At 33.9% G+C, this 17,741-nt stretch overlaps 1 protein-coding gene across 7 annotated transcripts in view; it reads right to left on the bottom strand.

Moving 5' to 3' along the window:
* Nucleotides 1-17,741, bottom strand: part of PCLO (piccolo presynaptic cytomatrix protein) — a 343,040-nt gene that overhangs the window by 32,533 nt on the left and 292,766 nt on the right. For all 7 annotated transcript variants that reach the window (XM_021384447.1, XM_021384450.1, XM_021384451.1 and 4 more), the window contains one exon: nt 15,444-15,511. In XM_021384447.1, coding sequence (XP_021240122.1) covers nt 15,444-15,511 — 68 coding nt within the window. The remainder of the gene's footprint in view (nt 1-15,443; nt 15,512-17,741) is intronic.

Genomic DNA, 17,741 nt, shown 5'->3' with positions numbered 1-17,741 from the left:
CCTTCCATTTCACAATCTATCCCTATTTTACAAAACCCACCGATATTAGTACTGAAACCAACCAGAGGGGCAAACTATTATGCGGTATGGATGTTTCCCTAAGACAAGGTGGCTGATCTGAATCCCAACAAGACTGTGTAGCAAAGGATTCCTTCCTTCCTTCTGTATTAGCAAAATTCTGAAATACTGTAGAGCTTATTTACAGTAAATACAGCACAGAGAATAAGTCCAGTGAAAACCTGCAGAGATAAAAATAATAAGTGCAATAGGACAAAAATGATGCTGTGCTAAATAATAGAGCAAAAGCTGTGGAGTCTGAGCTCAGGGTTGCTCAAAGGACAGGCTTCCAAAATTCATTTCAATTCTCAGTCAGCTAACATGCATTGATCCTAATTTTTCTGCTCTCCAATACTCTTCTATGCTGTCCAGAGTACTTGAAACTTTCTCACTGCGTGATCCTTCTTATGCCAATCTGAGTCTAATAAAATTTCAATAACTTTTATGGGTATATTCTGATCTAAACTGTTACATGATTTAAATCTAGCCTGCTGCATCTATTTGACTGTATATCACCCTATATATGTCGTGATTTCATATACATCTCCTGTATTTTGCCTTGTTGTGATATTTGCTATATAAAGCAATGAAACATATGCATACATCAATTCAGCTCACATAAAATCAGCAAACTAAGATGAGAACAAACTACAAGGGAAAATTAAATGGAAAGAATTACCAAAAATTTGTTGGACTTCCTTCTGTGTGGGAGGTCTTTATTTATCTTCTACTCAAAAAGACTCCAAAGGTTCTTTATCAGAGATTTCCCACCAGTACAGTGTGGTAGAAGGAGGTGAAATGTTCATCATTTTTCACATTTTTTATGTTTTTATTGCAGAGTGTGGCAGCTGACATATTTGTCTCCTTTATTTCATGAGACCCCTTTATATAGCCATATATATCACCATGCAGATCACAGGATAACAGAGGTATGTATATTTTTATATGTCTCTATATATTTTATATCTGTAGAATTATTAATGATAGAAAATTGGGTTCTCAAGTGATTTAAGTGGGAAAGTAAGTCCTTAGGTTTATACTTCGGTGTTTGCCTAATTATCTGTTATCTTATCTACATTAGCATCTAATCTGGTGCAACAGGAAAAGATCAGTGGACCAAAGTAGTAAGTTTTGAGGCACCTACATCTATATTGCACATGGCTGGGAGCTTTTCCTGGTCCCTCATACAAATGTTCCATGTCTTCACGTGGTCCAGTTCTGTACAAAAGACTCATCATTGGTTATGATTATGACATACTCGGGGACAGGAGCACATACTATGCTCACCTGGAGCAGATTTCCCAGTTAAGTTTCCCTCAAAATGAACCTCATTTGGATGTACCAAAACTATTCTGAAAAGAAAATCAACTTGATGTCAGGCAAGGTAAAATTGAAGAATTTATTTCAAAACTGTGTTACTACTCTGAATCAAAACAATTATGCAGATGAAGCCTGCATGAACATAATGATGTCAGAAAAACTACTTTCGGAAGTAAAGTAAAGCAGGGAAGTTCCTGCTTTTAGTTCATGGTCAAGGCTGTATTTCATAGTGCAGATATGCTCAGTTTGCTTAGTGGGGTGTTTGCAGTGATCCCTGATATTTTTTTTCACTCTAGTTTTGCTTGGAGATTTTTTGCTCCATATTTTTACCACATATTTTGAATAAGTAAACTCCAAAGGCTTTTAGCATGCTTACAAATGGGTTAAACTCAATGCAAAATAGACTGGAAAGGATTTTGATCTATACATATAAGCTAACAATAGTTTTTTGTGAGACTACACAAGATTGATTGTCTACTGATGATTCAGACATACTGAATTGATACTGAAGGTAGGATATTCATCTGTCTCAAGTGAAATGGAGATGAATGAAGAATCTGTGACAGCCTTGCATTTATCTACAGATGAATATCTACAGTGCTTCTAAGAAGAGTACAGGAGATATACAGTATCTCTAAGAAAATATCCAGAAGGATTGCATATTCAGTCTCTCCTTCAAATCTCTCTTTGGGCAGAGGCCAATAGCACTTATATGGTGCATGTTTCAGCTATATGATATTACAGATGAGTTGAATGTCATTTCAAAAATTCATTTTGAAATGGCAAAAAATAATAGTTAAGAAGAAAGTATGGAAGACCAGATGCTCACGGTGTACATTACCTATACCTGCCAGAGATGAGCATTTTCTTCGGGTACTAATGCCATTGTCCTATCCAAATGTTGCACAAAATTTTGAGGCTCCTCTGTTAGTCATCTAAAGTAACTTAGTACCATCAGAAAAAGTATTTACACAAGACTCCCCAATCAGTATTCTCTAACCATTCCAGGCAGCTGAGAGTGTATTGGAACCTTTATTTTGCAATGGGAGACTACATTATAAAACACAGGTTATTCATTCAAATGTCTCATTGAGAAACCAAAGAAGGATGTTATTTCTCAGTACCCCTACTTAAGTTTTTATTTTTTATTTAAATTAAAAATCTAAACTTCATCAAAATCTATAATCTTTTGAAAGAAACATCTGATCTGAGAAATTTACTGGTATTGACCTTCATTTTAAATACTGGGATTATTCAAGTGAGAATAATTATGCAGTTAAATTCTCAAAATGCCTCCAAAAAGATCTGACCACTTTTTACTTACTTTATAATCATAGTTTCCCTAGTAAGAATTTTCCGCTCATAATTTTAGCAGGAGCCAGAGAATAATTATCCATTTTGTTGAATGCTTTAAATGTGCCCCATGTTTCAGTTGATCCCAGAAAGGGGAAGGAAGGGAGATATGTGTTTGAGTATCTTGTTCCATCACATTTGACAAGACAAGACTCTTCAAGTCTCATTATATTTATATAGTTCTTTAAATACAGAGTAGCCCCTTTACTCAGTGGAACAACACCTAAAAGAGGTGTTGATAAGGACTGATGAGGAAAGGCTCATACACTGTTTCCCAAGCTCTGGCCCCAGTTTGATGTGAAAGCACTTTGTGTGCACAAAATGTTCATAAACTTCGGAAATATCAACTTTTTGTCCAAATACATAATGGGTTTAAAAACCATTGGTAACCTATATAGTTTCTTAATTATAATTACCTGCAGTATAATTCTCCAGGAGGTTAGGAAATTGTTCTTTGTTGGTGTGTTTGAAGAGAAAGCAAAGTGTATGAAATAAGATACTAAGTCTCGATGTTGTGTAGGCTTCACTTTTTCAAACATGGGAAATTGTGAGAAAAGTACCTTTACATAAAGACAGATTCTTTGCATATTGACATAAAACATGTACAAAAAACATGTACAAGTAGCCTTAAGACCAGTGTACTTACAAAGAGTTAAAGTGTCTGTGCCATTCAAGAGTGAAGGCTTCATGAAAAAATGAACCCTTAACATGATCACATGAGTCAGAAGGGCATAATTTGAGGGAGGATGTTTGAATAACTGCATTCAGATCACTGAGAATCCAGTACCTTTCAAGAACATAACAGAGTATTGTTGCTATAAAGCTAAACACTCAGTCAGACACAGCCAAGTAGAATAAATGCTATAGATACAAGATGAGCAGCAGGAGGAAACAGAAAGAATCCGTACCACAGGGACTCAGTAGGCACTGATGGAACTTACATATGCATCCTCTTCTAGTAAATCACACAAACAGACTCATTATTGTAGCCAATATGTTACCAGAAAATATGTGAAATTCTAGGCACTACAGCAGTGTGAAACATGAAATATGATGGCAGATGTACAAATTGGGTGTTTAACTCAGGAGATCTGCAGAAATTTTGAGTTTTTTCAAGGCATGGGAATTCAGTCATGGTATGTTATTATCACATCCCAATCAGTTAGATTGCAAAGCCAAAGAGGCAGTCAAAAATATAAAGAAAAAAAAAGATATTTCATTCTATTATATAATAAATAAATTATATATGTATATTATAATGAAATGGTGTTTCATTATATTGCATAAATGGGCAGGATGCCCAAAACTTTCTGAAATAGCAACTTTACTGGAGCACAAAGTACTTTAGCCCCTGAATCCTTGTAAACAAACATAGTAAAGTGCAACCTAACCTGGAAACACCGCACATCATTTTCTACCACAACGTTTATCTTAGTCTTCTGTTTGTTTCATTTTCTTCCAGTCATAGTCATAGTGGTACCAGAAGAAACAATACACAAAAGGGAAGAGTACCCTATAATAGCCTAAAAGAGTTACAAATACCTACGCAAACTGTTAGGAGTTCTTTAGCAGAAATATGAAATTGGAGATTTTCCAGAACAGAAAAATCATTATTCACATGTTTTTAAAATGGATAACACGTTTCATTAAAACTATAAGTCTCTAAGCCTACTGTCATAGGATGAAATAATGGATCATTATGGAAAGCATATGCATCTATATATGAAACAGGGACAAAGCACAATGTTGCAATTATTGCTATGACACCAGATTCTTTACTGTGAGAATGAGAAGAATCTAGTCACTTTCATCACAGAAAGGATTCATATTAATTCTAATGCATTCATTTTCAAAACTTCTGTCTTGAAACAGAACTTACAGTCCAATAATTCTAAGCTGTCTGAAGACTTAATTAAATAACAACTAAAGATTAATTTTAGCCTGCCATGTGATCGCACCTGGAAATTCTCTAGCCATCTGTATTCCAAGATAACTGTTTGAACATCAGCCTAAAAAAAGATTTATATTACAAGAACAGATGGAGGAAAAAAGACATTTCTGAATGCCAACGTAATAATATAATTTACATGCTTGTTATAAATTATCTAATGAAAGAAATAAATAGTAAATAATCTTCTAAATCATATACATGAAATGCAATACCAACCATTTTTAAATGTTACAAACATTAAGTAGTTACAAAGAATTGTTAATTATAGGAGGAGGTTATGATATATATAATTACGTATTTTACTTATTTTAGGTAGATTCAATAAAAGTGGTGCTCTGTTAGAAGTAATAAATAATATAATATATATAAATATAATAATATAAAATAAATAAACTAGAAGTAATTGCATCCTCTGCAAGAACGCTTACAAAAATCTATTTATAAGGAGTGCTTGCTAAAATGTGCTGCGTTTTTGAGAGGAAGAGCTTGAATTTTGGAATTTGCTTTCTATCTTTGAGTATTATTTTCAGCAAGCAAGACTGGGCTAGAAGTTATAAAAAAGTTTCATGTCAAGGATAGTTAAGTGCTAGAACAGCCTGTCAAATAAGTCTCTATCCCAGCTAAGATTTTTGATGCAGGTTAGTAGAAGTCTTTTAGGAAACAATATTATGTTTTGAAGAAATGGGATAATTTCTTGAGATTCCCCTCAACTTCAGTCCTACTGCTATTATGTAATAGTTCATAGGTAGCTGAGCACTGAACCCTATCGCTCTTAAAACATATTTATCTCACTTACTTTTTTCCTGGGGTATGTGTAACATTTCAGGTCCTAATCATACTGTTCACTGGAGGAGACCATCTGAATTATTCAGGAAAATAACATTTTAAAATCCCACTTAAAATCTCCTAGTTTCATTTTCATTACAAAGAGGAAATAATTTAGCATTTAACATTACATCTTCTGTCACACTAATGTCTCAACCTAGGTTTTGCTGATTCTAAATGAGCACTGATCTTGAAAAGTGACTATTTTAAAGATGCTTTGAATTACTCACTAGCTGAAGCTGCTTTTCTCCAGACTTACATCAGAATCCATACATTCCAGTATCTTCATATTTACTCCAGGTTTGTTTGTTTATTTTTTGGGGTGTGAGGGCAGACTGAAGGAATATTCTTATTTGCTTTTGGTGCTGAAAGATACCCTTATTAACTGGTTAATAACTTATTAACCTTTATTAACTACTTATTGTAGTAAATATGTCTGTAGCTATTCAGTCAAGTTTCCTTCACAACCATATTTTTCTAAAACACAGCTTATATAGTTTTATCAAAATTCCTAATGCTTTGTTTTGTTTTCAGAAACGATACCATATATTTGTATCAACGTTTGGATGGTGTTGCTAGCAGTATTATTCTCAAGCTCAAACCCACTTTCCCCACTACCTCTCAAAGGAATCACCAGAAAAGCCTCCTGAAAGTCCCATGCAGCAGTACTTTAGTGAAGATGCATTTAAGAGCTAGACCAAGAAAAGTGATTAGTAACATTAGGCAAGAAAATTATCTTTTAGAATGATTATTGAAGCACTATTTCAAAGGGTTATATTTTGGTTTTGAGTTGAAATCCATTTGCTTTCAGGTTTTTCTGTTTTTCCTTTGGCTTGTTTGTTTTAATATTTGATTATTTGCTAAAGAGTTCATGGGAAAAGCATTCTCTTTGAATGAAAGTTTTTAAAAAATTGACCACACTAAAATTTTCTTGCCAAATGATTTAATGGCAAGTACCTATCCAGACCCGGTTCATAAAAGAGTGGCACAAGCAGCCTGGCTAGCCACTAGTGAATCACAGTAAAGCTCCCTGGATTATTTACTTCTCTTTTAATGACACTTTATAGCAACAATTTGGCAACAAAATTGTTTATCGTTATATAAAGTAATGTCGTTTGTCATGAGTACTAGAATGTAGAAGATTATCTTGCCTCATTTTCCTCTATGATTTTATCTCTGGCTGCAGTCTTTATTCTTATTTAAATTATTCCTGCTTCTTTTCAGGAAAACCAGTTGGATTATCCTGGCAAATACCTCAGGAAGACAGCACTAATTGCTCCAATTGTTACTGGAGAGTCATATGGGCAAATTAGACTACTGGGCCAATCAGTGATATATGAAAAAAAAATATTTCCCATGATGTAGGAAGCTAATTATTCTTAGGTTTATAATACTGTTGTTTTTTTTATCTTGAATCAATTCTTCAAATTAGTGTCATTTTTAGGTATTAATAGTATGGCTATTCCAAGTTTGAGGAAGCATGTATAAAATATTATAGATAGATTGAAAAAGAAACAGAAGGAAAAATATTACAGTTTATTCCAGCTTCATTAACTGCTTAAGGTTCTGTATGACAGAATGAAGATCTTTTCAATTTTTAAAAGTGAATGTGCTGCAGAATGAGGAAATCAACACTTGACAGGCTAGCTGCAAGTGTTTTCATTACTTATTTTCTATTCATTTTTGTCCCTGTTTTTCACTCCATATTGAAGCAGTTATTCCCATGAGAAATCACCATTGCTGCTACTTTTTGCTTTAAATTTTGGTGACACTGATTAATCTTAAACTGTCAAGAATACTGTAGAGTAGACCTTTGCTAGAAGCTGATGGCCAAAAGAAAGGCTGTGATTCTATGTTAATGACAGTATAAACAATGTCAGGTTGAACTGTAGCGTTTTTATTTATAAAGATAGTAGATGAATTTGGCAATGTTATTCTTCCATTTAGCTCTCTTTCTGGGAAAGGATCACATTTTACCACCTCTGTTTGGAACCAGAAATGTTTTATTTTAGAAACAATTGTAGAATCACAGAATCGTTTGAGTTGGAAGGGATCTTTAGAAGTCTTCTAGTCCAACTCTCTTGCAATGAACATTGTCATCTGCAGTTAGATCAGGTTGCTCAGAGCCTCATCCAGACTGATCTTGAATGTCTGTAGGGATGGGGCATCCGCCACCTTTCTAGGCAACCTGTTCCAGTGCCTCACCACTGTTACTGTAAAAAATTTTATTCTTATGTCCAGCCTAAATCTCCCATTTTAATTTCAAACAATTTCCCCTTGTCCTATCACAACAGACTCTCCTAAAGTGTTTGTCCCCTTCTTTCCTGTAGTCCTCTTTTAGATATTGAAAGGCCACTATCAGGTCACCTCAGAGCCTTTTATTTTCTAGGCTGAACAGCCCAAGCTCTCTCAGCCTGTCCTCGCTGGGAGGTGTTCCATCCCTTGGATCGTTTTTGTGGCCCTCCTCTGGATGTGATACAACAAGTCCATGTCCCTCCTGTACTGAGGACTCCTCATCTGGATGCAGTACCACCAGTGCAGAGTAGAGGGGCAGGATCAATTGCCTTGTCTACAATGACCTTGACTACTCGTAAGTCAGAATGGTAAAACACGCCTTTAAGCTCAGAGCTTATTATTGCTAAGATGTTTTAGAAAAGAGATGATCAAGTTTGTATTTCTCTTTAAGAAATACATTGAGAGTGTTCATCAATTTCTTTTGATATATACTACTGGACATAGGCTCAGAAACACTTCACAGGTCAACACTGCTAACACTTCAGATTGGCTGATTTTCTCTTTAAATCCATGGCTCAGTATCTATTACAATCAAGTCAACAGTCATGTACATGATTTCAATATTCTATTGATTCAAGAAAAATACTTGAAAATCTTGCATATTTTTCAGGTTCTCTTCTGTTTTAGTACATGTTAGAACTGAAGGTTCAACACTACTGAGATATTTCTGTTATTGGGAAGGCAGCAAAAAGCAAAGATAGTATCATATACGTGCAAGAATACAACAGATGGTGCAATTCTTAGTTTTGAGATACTAGACTAAAATTGCCTTGAAAAGAATTGGATAGAGCCTTTTTCAAAATTGAGCTATTACAAAACCCCTTAAATTCTCTGCTATTATGAAATAAACTGTTTCTGTCTTGGTCATTTACTGCTGATAATATACTACTAGCATGTTGTGAATCAGGTATTACGTGATGGAAGACAGGAATTTTCTCACCAGAAAAATTGGTTTAACTAAACTTAAGAAAAGTAAATACAGTGTATGATTTGTAGGTTAATTGGAGACTACTTAGAATTCATCTATTAATTCACTTCATAAACCTTGAGGTAAACAGATGTTGGACATATAATAACACTTCAAATTTCCTGGTTAACAACATTTTTCAGACTCTTAATACCTAGTATTATAAATGCTAAATTCTGATGTTGCTCCAGTGATTGAATCCCAATACAAAGGTAAGAAAAATGAAAAGAAAGGGGATTTTTCCTGCCATACTTGGACTCAATCTGTTCAAGACAAAAACTGGGTAAGGAATGTGAGACATGAGTGCCCGAAGCTGCTGAATAGTCAAAGGTACAGAAGAAACCACTGCCAAAGAATAAATGGGTTTCCCCTAAAAAAAATGAAAAATAACCTTGCCTGAATGGGCAGTTGTCCCCACACAATCATTTGCACAGGGAAGGAGCATTTGTAGTTCCTATGTTGAACTGCCCATTAATCACTGTCATGTCTTTGACTAATAATAACAAATACAAGCTCTGTCCAGTCTGCCCTCTTTACTCATTTTGCAGGTTGTGTCTCTTTTCTATAGCTAACACTCTGGAAGAGGTAAGTTATTATAAGGTAAGTTATTATAATTCTTCTATTTACTGACTGAGAAAAGTCAGCAAATGTGGTTGGTTTATTAATTAGAAATACATTTTTAAAAACTAGCAAATAATTCCCTTTATACAAAAGGATCTGCATATATAATACGTGGAATATTTAGAATCATCATATGGTTGATGAAGAGTCTTAAATATCTGAAGGGGAAAACTACAGTATGCAAGCTAGATTCGAATGCACCTTGTAGCACTGGCGTGAAGTGGTGTTACACCATTCCCCATATAAATTGAAGATGGAGCCCCAAAATGTAGTGTCTGAGAGACTTTTTATCACTTTATTTTTTGCATTTTCATTCCTAAATTACAGCACTTCTCCATTAAATATCAAAGAACTTATTTCAAACCCCTTAAACCTGTGGCTGGATGTTTTATCATCTGGTTTCCTTTATATAACTCTGTGAGGCAAGAGTCTATAAATGTAATGTTTCTTCCTCCCTTCCTCCCTCCCTTCCTCCCTCCCTTCCTCCCCCCCTTCCTCCCTCCCTTCCTCCCTCCTTTTCTTTCTTTCTTTCTTTCTTTCTTTCTTTCTTTCTTTCTTTCCTTTCTTTCTTTCTTTCTTTCCTTTCTTTCCTTTCTTTCTTTCCTTTCTTTCTTTCTTTCTTTCTTTCTTTCTTTCTTTCTTTCTTTCTTTCTTTCTTTCTTTCTTTCTTTCTTTCTTTCTTTCTTTCTTTCTTTCTTNTTTCTTTCTTTCTTTCTTTCTTTCTTTCTTTCTTTCTTTCTTTCTTTCTTTCTTTCTTTCTTTCTTTCTTTCTTTCTTTCTTTCTTTCTTTCTTTCTTTTTCGAGGGACAGATAGCAAAATACTTTTTCTTCTCATTTTATATGACCTGAAATGAGTTTATGCTTCTCAAAAGTTACCTTCTAACAGATACAAAGATGTAGATCAGACTGGAGTATGAGAGAGTGAAAGTTACACAATTTCTATGTTTAATATGGTCTCTGTTCTACACTACTTCCTAGTCTCAATGTTTTCATTCAAAGCCACCATTACCTATATAAATGCAATAAAAGCCACCTTAATTTTAATCCATCAAGAAGTCTGATATTAATTATAGCCTACGTCATGAATATTAAGTATCTTATTATATTCTCATTCACAGTCCTATTTTTCTGTGAAATGATACAGATAACTGCAAGAAAATTTTCTCATCTTCACGAAAATGTATTTTCAGACTATGAAACTAAAACATCCAAGTAAAGACTTGCGAATAAGCAAGAATTTAAAAATCTCAGTAACTGTATTGTGACTAGCCCATCATAATTTGCTCTATTTTTCTTTTATTCCCCTCTTATTTGTATACCTCTGGTTGAAGTTCCAGAATTAAGACCTTTTGTCTCCGAACATCCTCAGAAGGACTGATAGTATAGTTCTGATAATACAACCATTGGAATTAAAAATAATAATAAAATAGAATGCAAAATTTTTGAAGTATGGAGATGCAGTAAATCGATTTAATCAACTTCTAAAGACCTTATTCTCTTCTCAGTTATACCACAGTGAGTCCTTTCTCTCAGCCAGTTACTTTAACCTAATTAAACAGTAAGTAAAGGAGGAATGAATTTATACATTTATCTGAGTTTTAATTCCTTTAAAGAATGTGTCAGTGGTTAGTTGGGCCTGTGCTGTCAGTCTATTTCATGGTATCATGGGTTGAGGGAATAAAAACCATGACACATGCCTTGTTTTACTCAAGGGCTAATCTGCATAATACTCCTGGGAATCCCTTCAAGGGATCATATCCCTTCAAGGTCAGTTTTTCAATTTGCTATATGTATTCCAGGCAGGTATGATGGATTCCTGTTCATCAGGACAACTCCAAAGCTATAACAGAATGATGTCCTGCCTCTGATTTAAGGTTTGATTTGTGTTTCAAGCTTTTTTTTTTTTTTTTTTTTCTGAGAAATAAAGATTAGACTGTGTCAATTGATGAAATGTTAATCATTGAGATTATTAAATCCTTATTTCTTAGTTTATTATCCAGACTGATGAACCACACAACTCAAAAATTACAGAAAATAAAAAGTTCAGTTTTTAGGTTATACTGCTCTGACTAGATGTGATAAAAAGCATGGTATTGTAACTTTTTCCTGTTAAAGCATGATGTTATCACAAACTATTTTTCATCCGTAACTAGAGAAAATACATGGCATGCAGAAAAAGGAAAACACGGAGAGTTTATGAATGGTTATGTAAACCATGAGTGCTTATCACTAGCATATTATCTTCCAGATGTTCAGTAAATAAATATTTACTGTTAGAAACATTTATTGTTTTGAAACATTACAAATCTATTCCTTCTGCTTGAATCTGGAAATAGGTCTATAAAAGCTTTACTAGACCATTCTAGAGGTTTATGACCAAGCTGACAATCAAAGAACCCATGGAAATGTCAGAAAGTGAGACTTTGGGCTTTGGCAGAACTGCATAGAGAACTGCCTGGAGTTCAGTACACATACTGGATGGAAATTTAAAGAAAAAGTAAACAGCTGCACTCTGTTGGAAGGCATGGGTGGAGAGTCACTCAGTTCCTATAAGAAATTTACTATTTCATGTCTGGAAGTCTGGAAGCAAGGCCAAGCACAGAGTATGACAAGCTTTGCAAGTATTTGTTGACACCAACTATGGAATGAGTGAAGGCATGTCATGCTTACTGATGTTTCCTATAACATGTTTTGTCTTTCCTAAAAGAGCATTCATTTCATGTGGACCTCTATGTCTGAAATGCCAAAATGTTGTCTTACGTGTACACAGCATCTTCAAAATGAGAAGCTTCAGAATTTACTCATAGCAAACTATTTTAGTTAAAATGCTATTGGTATCTACACAGCTCTTTTCCATTAGAAATAATTGCAGCTGGGATTATCTTGTATATTCACAATTTTGAAATTCAAGAAAATAATTTTCCCTACATATTTCTTAATTTGAAAACTAGCTGGTAGGTGAAAAATACCATGTATGATCTGTTGGCTGAGCAGTTACGTAGGTAGATAAACCAATCATGATCTAAGACTGAATCAATATATTAATCATGTGCTTTTAATTTTTACTTTCAATCCTTACAGGGAACACAACTGTTATTTTGTCTGTAATATCTGTAATATTCCAGAGACAAGTCATAAGCAAACTTTAAACAAAAGATATTGCACTTTCTGAAATGATTAAAGAAACTGGTTTGCATAACTCAGTGAAGATCACAATGTGTACCATACGATTTACTGAAATTTAAGAAGATGAAGTTTTTCATCTGCTCAAGGCAGAATGTCAAGAATAAGATAGCATGCAACAATGCATATCATAAAAACAGCTAACACAGTGTCCAAGAACAAAACTCGGAATTAGTATATATTCTTAACTAGTATGAAAATACAGAAAATGACAAGATGATATGTTTAGAGAAACAAAGATTATCATAGCAATACTCACAGTTTATATTGACCATTTGGTTGTTTCAGCAAAGTAAGTAGTACTGTTTAGCAATATTTGCTTACTTGGTACATTTTCATAGCACAAAAACCATTCCCAACAAAACATTAGCACGTCTCAGGTCAGTAAACAATTACAAAAAGGAGCTTTATTTTTTCCCTGATCATTCCACTAGCGTACATTCTGATGTTGCACTCTGTGTGTTCAGCTGCCTGAAAATCAGTTTCCATTGCCATTTCAGAGTCCTACCTTGCCTTGCCTCCTGCTACCCGTCTTAAAGATCTTGCTTGTGTAAGTTCCCTGGCATGTTTCTAAGCCTGTGTGAATGGCTTGCATGACTAAAATATTTCAAACATCAGTAGATACGCATGTTTGAGGAATTACATTCATTCTACACAGTTTTAAAGAGAGTAATCTATATGCTACTTTTCACAGAAGTCATCCATTAAGAGTATTTGAAAATATAAAAATAGTACTAGAATTATAAGTTTTTAAGTATAATACTAAATTCTTATCTGCAAAGGAGAAAATAAATGAATTCTCATTGCTACGAGAGCCACTGTTCAATAAAAAAATGGGAATAAATATTTATTTCTAGTTAATTGCAGGGCTCATCCAGTGCATAACACAGTCTCAGTATTCTACAGAGAAGATATCATCTGACCTTTAAGACTTTAAGTTTTTCATTAAAAGTTGTTCATTTATGAAAATAATGCCACAATATTTCTATAAGATTGAAATAATTCTTTTGGTTAATATTGAATTTGTCTAAATTCTGAACTACATCCCCAAAATATAATTGTATTTACACGCTAAAGCAGAAATGCTCTTGAAATGCTTTCCAGCTTTTGGTTTATTTTATCATTTGAAATTGATCTGTCCCTGCCTAGTCAACTAGAAGTCAGACACTAAAAACTTGATGCCCCCGACCTTCTCTTAATGGGGAGAAACAATGGTTAGTGAGGACCACTCTTGTTTTTCTTTTTTTAGATTTGTAATTGAAGTAATTGAATTAGAGTCTTCAATTTAAGGGAATTGGGCTACATCATAAGTGAAAATTAGGGAACTGAAATTCTTGAGCTATTTGCAGATTTTAAAGATAAGCAGAAATATGCCGAAATGTTACATATACATCTTTTTGAAAGTTTGAAAAGAGTGGGGTATTTATGTCTTCTTTTTGAGTGATGCAAACATTATATTAAAACATTTTGTATTTGTATTTACTGACGTTTATGATCCAAAATATGAACTAAGGGGCAATTTGCACCGAACAAAATGATGAAAAACTATGTTTACAATTATATTTCTGTATTAAATACACAATAACAAAGTAAAAATGGAAAATTCCTGATTTCCCATTTTCTTCCCACCACCTCTCTTTTCAAAGTAGTTTGTTTTAAAAATATTTATAAGAACCTTTGAATAAACTGAAGTTTGATAAGCCGCTGAATTTGGATTTTTGCATGATAGGTAACATATTTAAAGATTTAGCAAAATGCATATACACAGTTCAGGATTCTTGCTTTGAAAAAGAGAGTTTTACTGTTTTGCTTTGAAAAAGAGTTTTACTGTTGTCCCCTTCAAATTCTAGTTTAATTTCTTCAAATCTGTGCAAAACGAGATTATGTTTTACCTCAAATATAGCAACAGCAATTATTACCCCATGTAAACAGATTGCAGAAACCTGATAAATAATGATTTTTTTAAGGCTGAACTTAATGTGAAATTAACTTCAATTGTGTATATGAATTTTAATTTATGAATTAATTAAAAACCCAAGGTAGTGCTGAAATTCATTCAAATGAGAAAAATATTATTTTAATAATAAAATGAAGGTCATGATAATTAGGTTTCATATTTGAGGTCAACAGAAGCATATACTTGAAAGAAAATACCTTATATGTAAAGGGAAATGGAATTTTCCTAACATATCATTCAATACAAAACACTCTTAATTTTCATGCAGTTGTCCATTATAATACACGATGATCACATTGCTCATGTATCTTTGACAGCCATCCTGTCAGGCTCTTTCCAGCTCCAATACTACAATGGCTCCTTCTTTGGTAGCATCACATTCATATCGAAAAAAATTCACTCTGGATTTCCCAATTAGATCAGAGTTTCACTATGATTTAAGTGCAGTGGTCAAGCTTGATGTTCAGCTAACATTTTTATTTAATGTTAATGTTTTATATAGTCAACATAATTAATTTCTTCATGAAGTATTCTGAAATACTATAAAAATAGAGCCTGACAGCCACTGGATGTTTTCTACTGATATAATGGGTATTGAGTCAGCTCCATACTTCATGTTTTTTATTCCAATACTGTGAAAAGCAATGACCATTGAAAGACAGATATTATTCATTGCAATCTATTTAATTACTTTAAATAAACAGGTAAAACAAGCTTCTCATTTAAGCTGAAGACTCATTACATTGGTGCTATTTGCAAAGGGCCCTTATAATAAATGAAAGAGAGAACCTTAATCTATAATACAAAGAGAGCATAAGCTAATCTTTCATAACATAACAAGTAAGAGAAATCATCATATCAGTTTTATAAATAGAAGGGAATACCACTGTAGCGCTGTTTGTATTTCTTTTTACCTTCGGCATCAGTTAATCCCACTCCTGACTGCTTTATTGGTTCTTGTCCATTCTGGCTCATCTTCCCTCTGTTAAAAAAAGAATATGGTCATAGTTGTCAATAGGACCATGAGGAGATGAGATCTAAGAAAATGATATACCCAAGCCAGAGAATCTTGCTTCAGCACAAGAAGAATGTCATTGAAAAGAAATAAAATAAACGTGTATATATACATAAAAATTCAAGAAAATAAAAAAAAAAGTTTTTTTTTTCCTACTGCTATTTAAACAGATCACATCGCTTTTTTGTTTGTTTGTTTGTTTTTGTCTTGGAGACAACTGCAATCACATCTTACTGAGCCTGTGCATTCCTCAAGAAAGGAGCAATCAGGCTGTTTGCAACCTGCCTCCCATCAGTCTGGGGTTCTGCAAGCAGCCTGCATAGCTCTTCTCCTCACTTTATCCTGTTATGTTGAATGGTGAAGTGTAAAAGGAGTTGCTATTTGTTCTACGATACCATTACGGCAAAGGTGGAGTTTGTTTGTGGTAAGTATTTTCCTTCTGTGACAGATTTTACAATACAGTTTAGGTTTGTCAATTTATGATACTTAATCTTAAAGCAAGGTGAGTGGAATAAAGCTTGTGCTGATGGACTCTGGATGTAGAAATCTAACGTGGGTGTGAGTCTAGTTGTCTATTTTCAGTTTATCAATGTTAGGTTTTATTTCCTTTTTTTAATTTTTAAACATACTTGTTGTAAGCTCTAAGGCATGATATTAATCACCATCAAAAACACACCTGCTTCTGTGAGTTATTTATGTTCCTATTTACAAAGCATATTACATGTATGATACAAGAATTATTAGTCCCTACATATTGTTCAGTTGCTTTTTACATTTGCATCCTAAATTAATATTTTTTTACAGACATTAATAGAATCACAGAATGGCCTGGTTTGGAAGGGACCTCAAAGATCATCTAGATCCAACCCCCTACCATTGGCTGGTTGCCAGCCACTAGATCAGGCTGCACAGGGCCCCTCCAACCTTGTATTCAACCCCTCCAGGGATGGGGCATCCATTGCTTCTGTGAGCAACCTGTTTCTGTGCTTTTCAGGCTGCAGGAGCACACTGCTGGCTCATGCCCAGCTTTTTGTCCCCCCTAGACTCCTTCTCCACAGGGCTGTTCTCAATGAGTTCTTTTCCCAGTCTGTATACATATCTGGGATTGCCCCAACCCAAGTGCAACGTCATGAACTTGGCCTCGTTGAACAGTACTAGGTTCATGTGGGCCATATTACTAGAAAGGATGGTTACACAGAACAAAGGCATAGTTATCATTATAGATGGAAATATATTTTTCAAGGACATTAAAAATGAACAATAAGAGATTTTTACAAATTATTTCCTAAATAGGAAGACTACAAAATTAATTAATCTATGTATAACTGTATAAAATGATTAATTTCCCTTGATATTTAAAACAATATTTAGTACAGGCAAGTAGTTAAATAAGTTAATTCATCAAACAATTCCCATGGTGTTATTACTTAAATTCTTTTTTTTAATTTCATGACTAAACATTCAGACTGAAGTAAAGAGTATAAAACTCAGCTGTCAACACTTTTCTACTGGTAGATCAGAAATTCATTCTAAGCAGAGAGCTTATTGCCTAAGATGTTTTTATATGCCAAGACATTTAAAATCATTTCGATCATTTAATGCTTCATATTGTGACTGATGATCTCATGGGTATACTGAACATCCACATACAGGATCGGAGTCCCTGAAGTCATTCTCAACGTGCAAACTTAACACTGAGTAGAATTTCAGTCAAGTATACATTCAGATATACAATTATTTCTATCCAAACCCGAAAATGTGAACAGATATTTGGTTTAAAACTTTCCCTCTGAAGATGATTCCAAAGATCTCTGATGGTAAACAGTAATTTTGTCATTCATTTTCATTAATTGCTATGTAAAGCCCTTAAAACTAACAACAACAAAAAAATGGTGTCTATGTAAATGTTCTGTATGTTTTAGAGGTTCTGTTCAAAATCAGCACATCACAATTTACTTTCAGAACATAATATTAATAAAAATACTTTCTCGTCCATGCAGTGAAAAATAGGACCTGGATATATTTTATTTAATTAAGTAAATTCAATGGAATAAATTACAAAAAAGGAAAAGGTGAAAGTCGTGGAGATTTATTCCTGCTTTTCAGTAGAAGTGCAGCTGATTTCAGGCTTAATAGTATAGTGAATTTGTCAGCAAAATACCAAGTGACTGTAACATACTGTCGCAGTGCTAGATAA

The sequence above is a fragment of the Numida meleagris genome, chromosome 1 (assembly GCF_002078875.1).
Source record: "Numida meleagris isolate 19003 breed g44 Domestic line chromosome 1, NumMel1.0, whole genome shotgun sequence".
Classification (NCBI taxonomy): domain Eukaryota; kingdom Metazoa; phylum Chordata; class Aves; order Galliformes; family Numididae; genus Numida; species Numida meleagris.
Note: the sequence above shows the minus strand (reverse complement) of the source record. Positions and strands in the feature narration are given on the sequence as shown.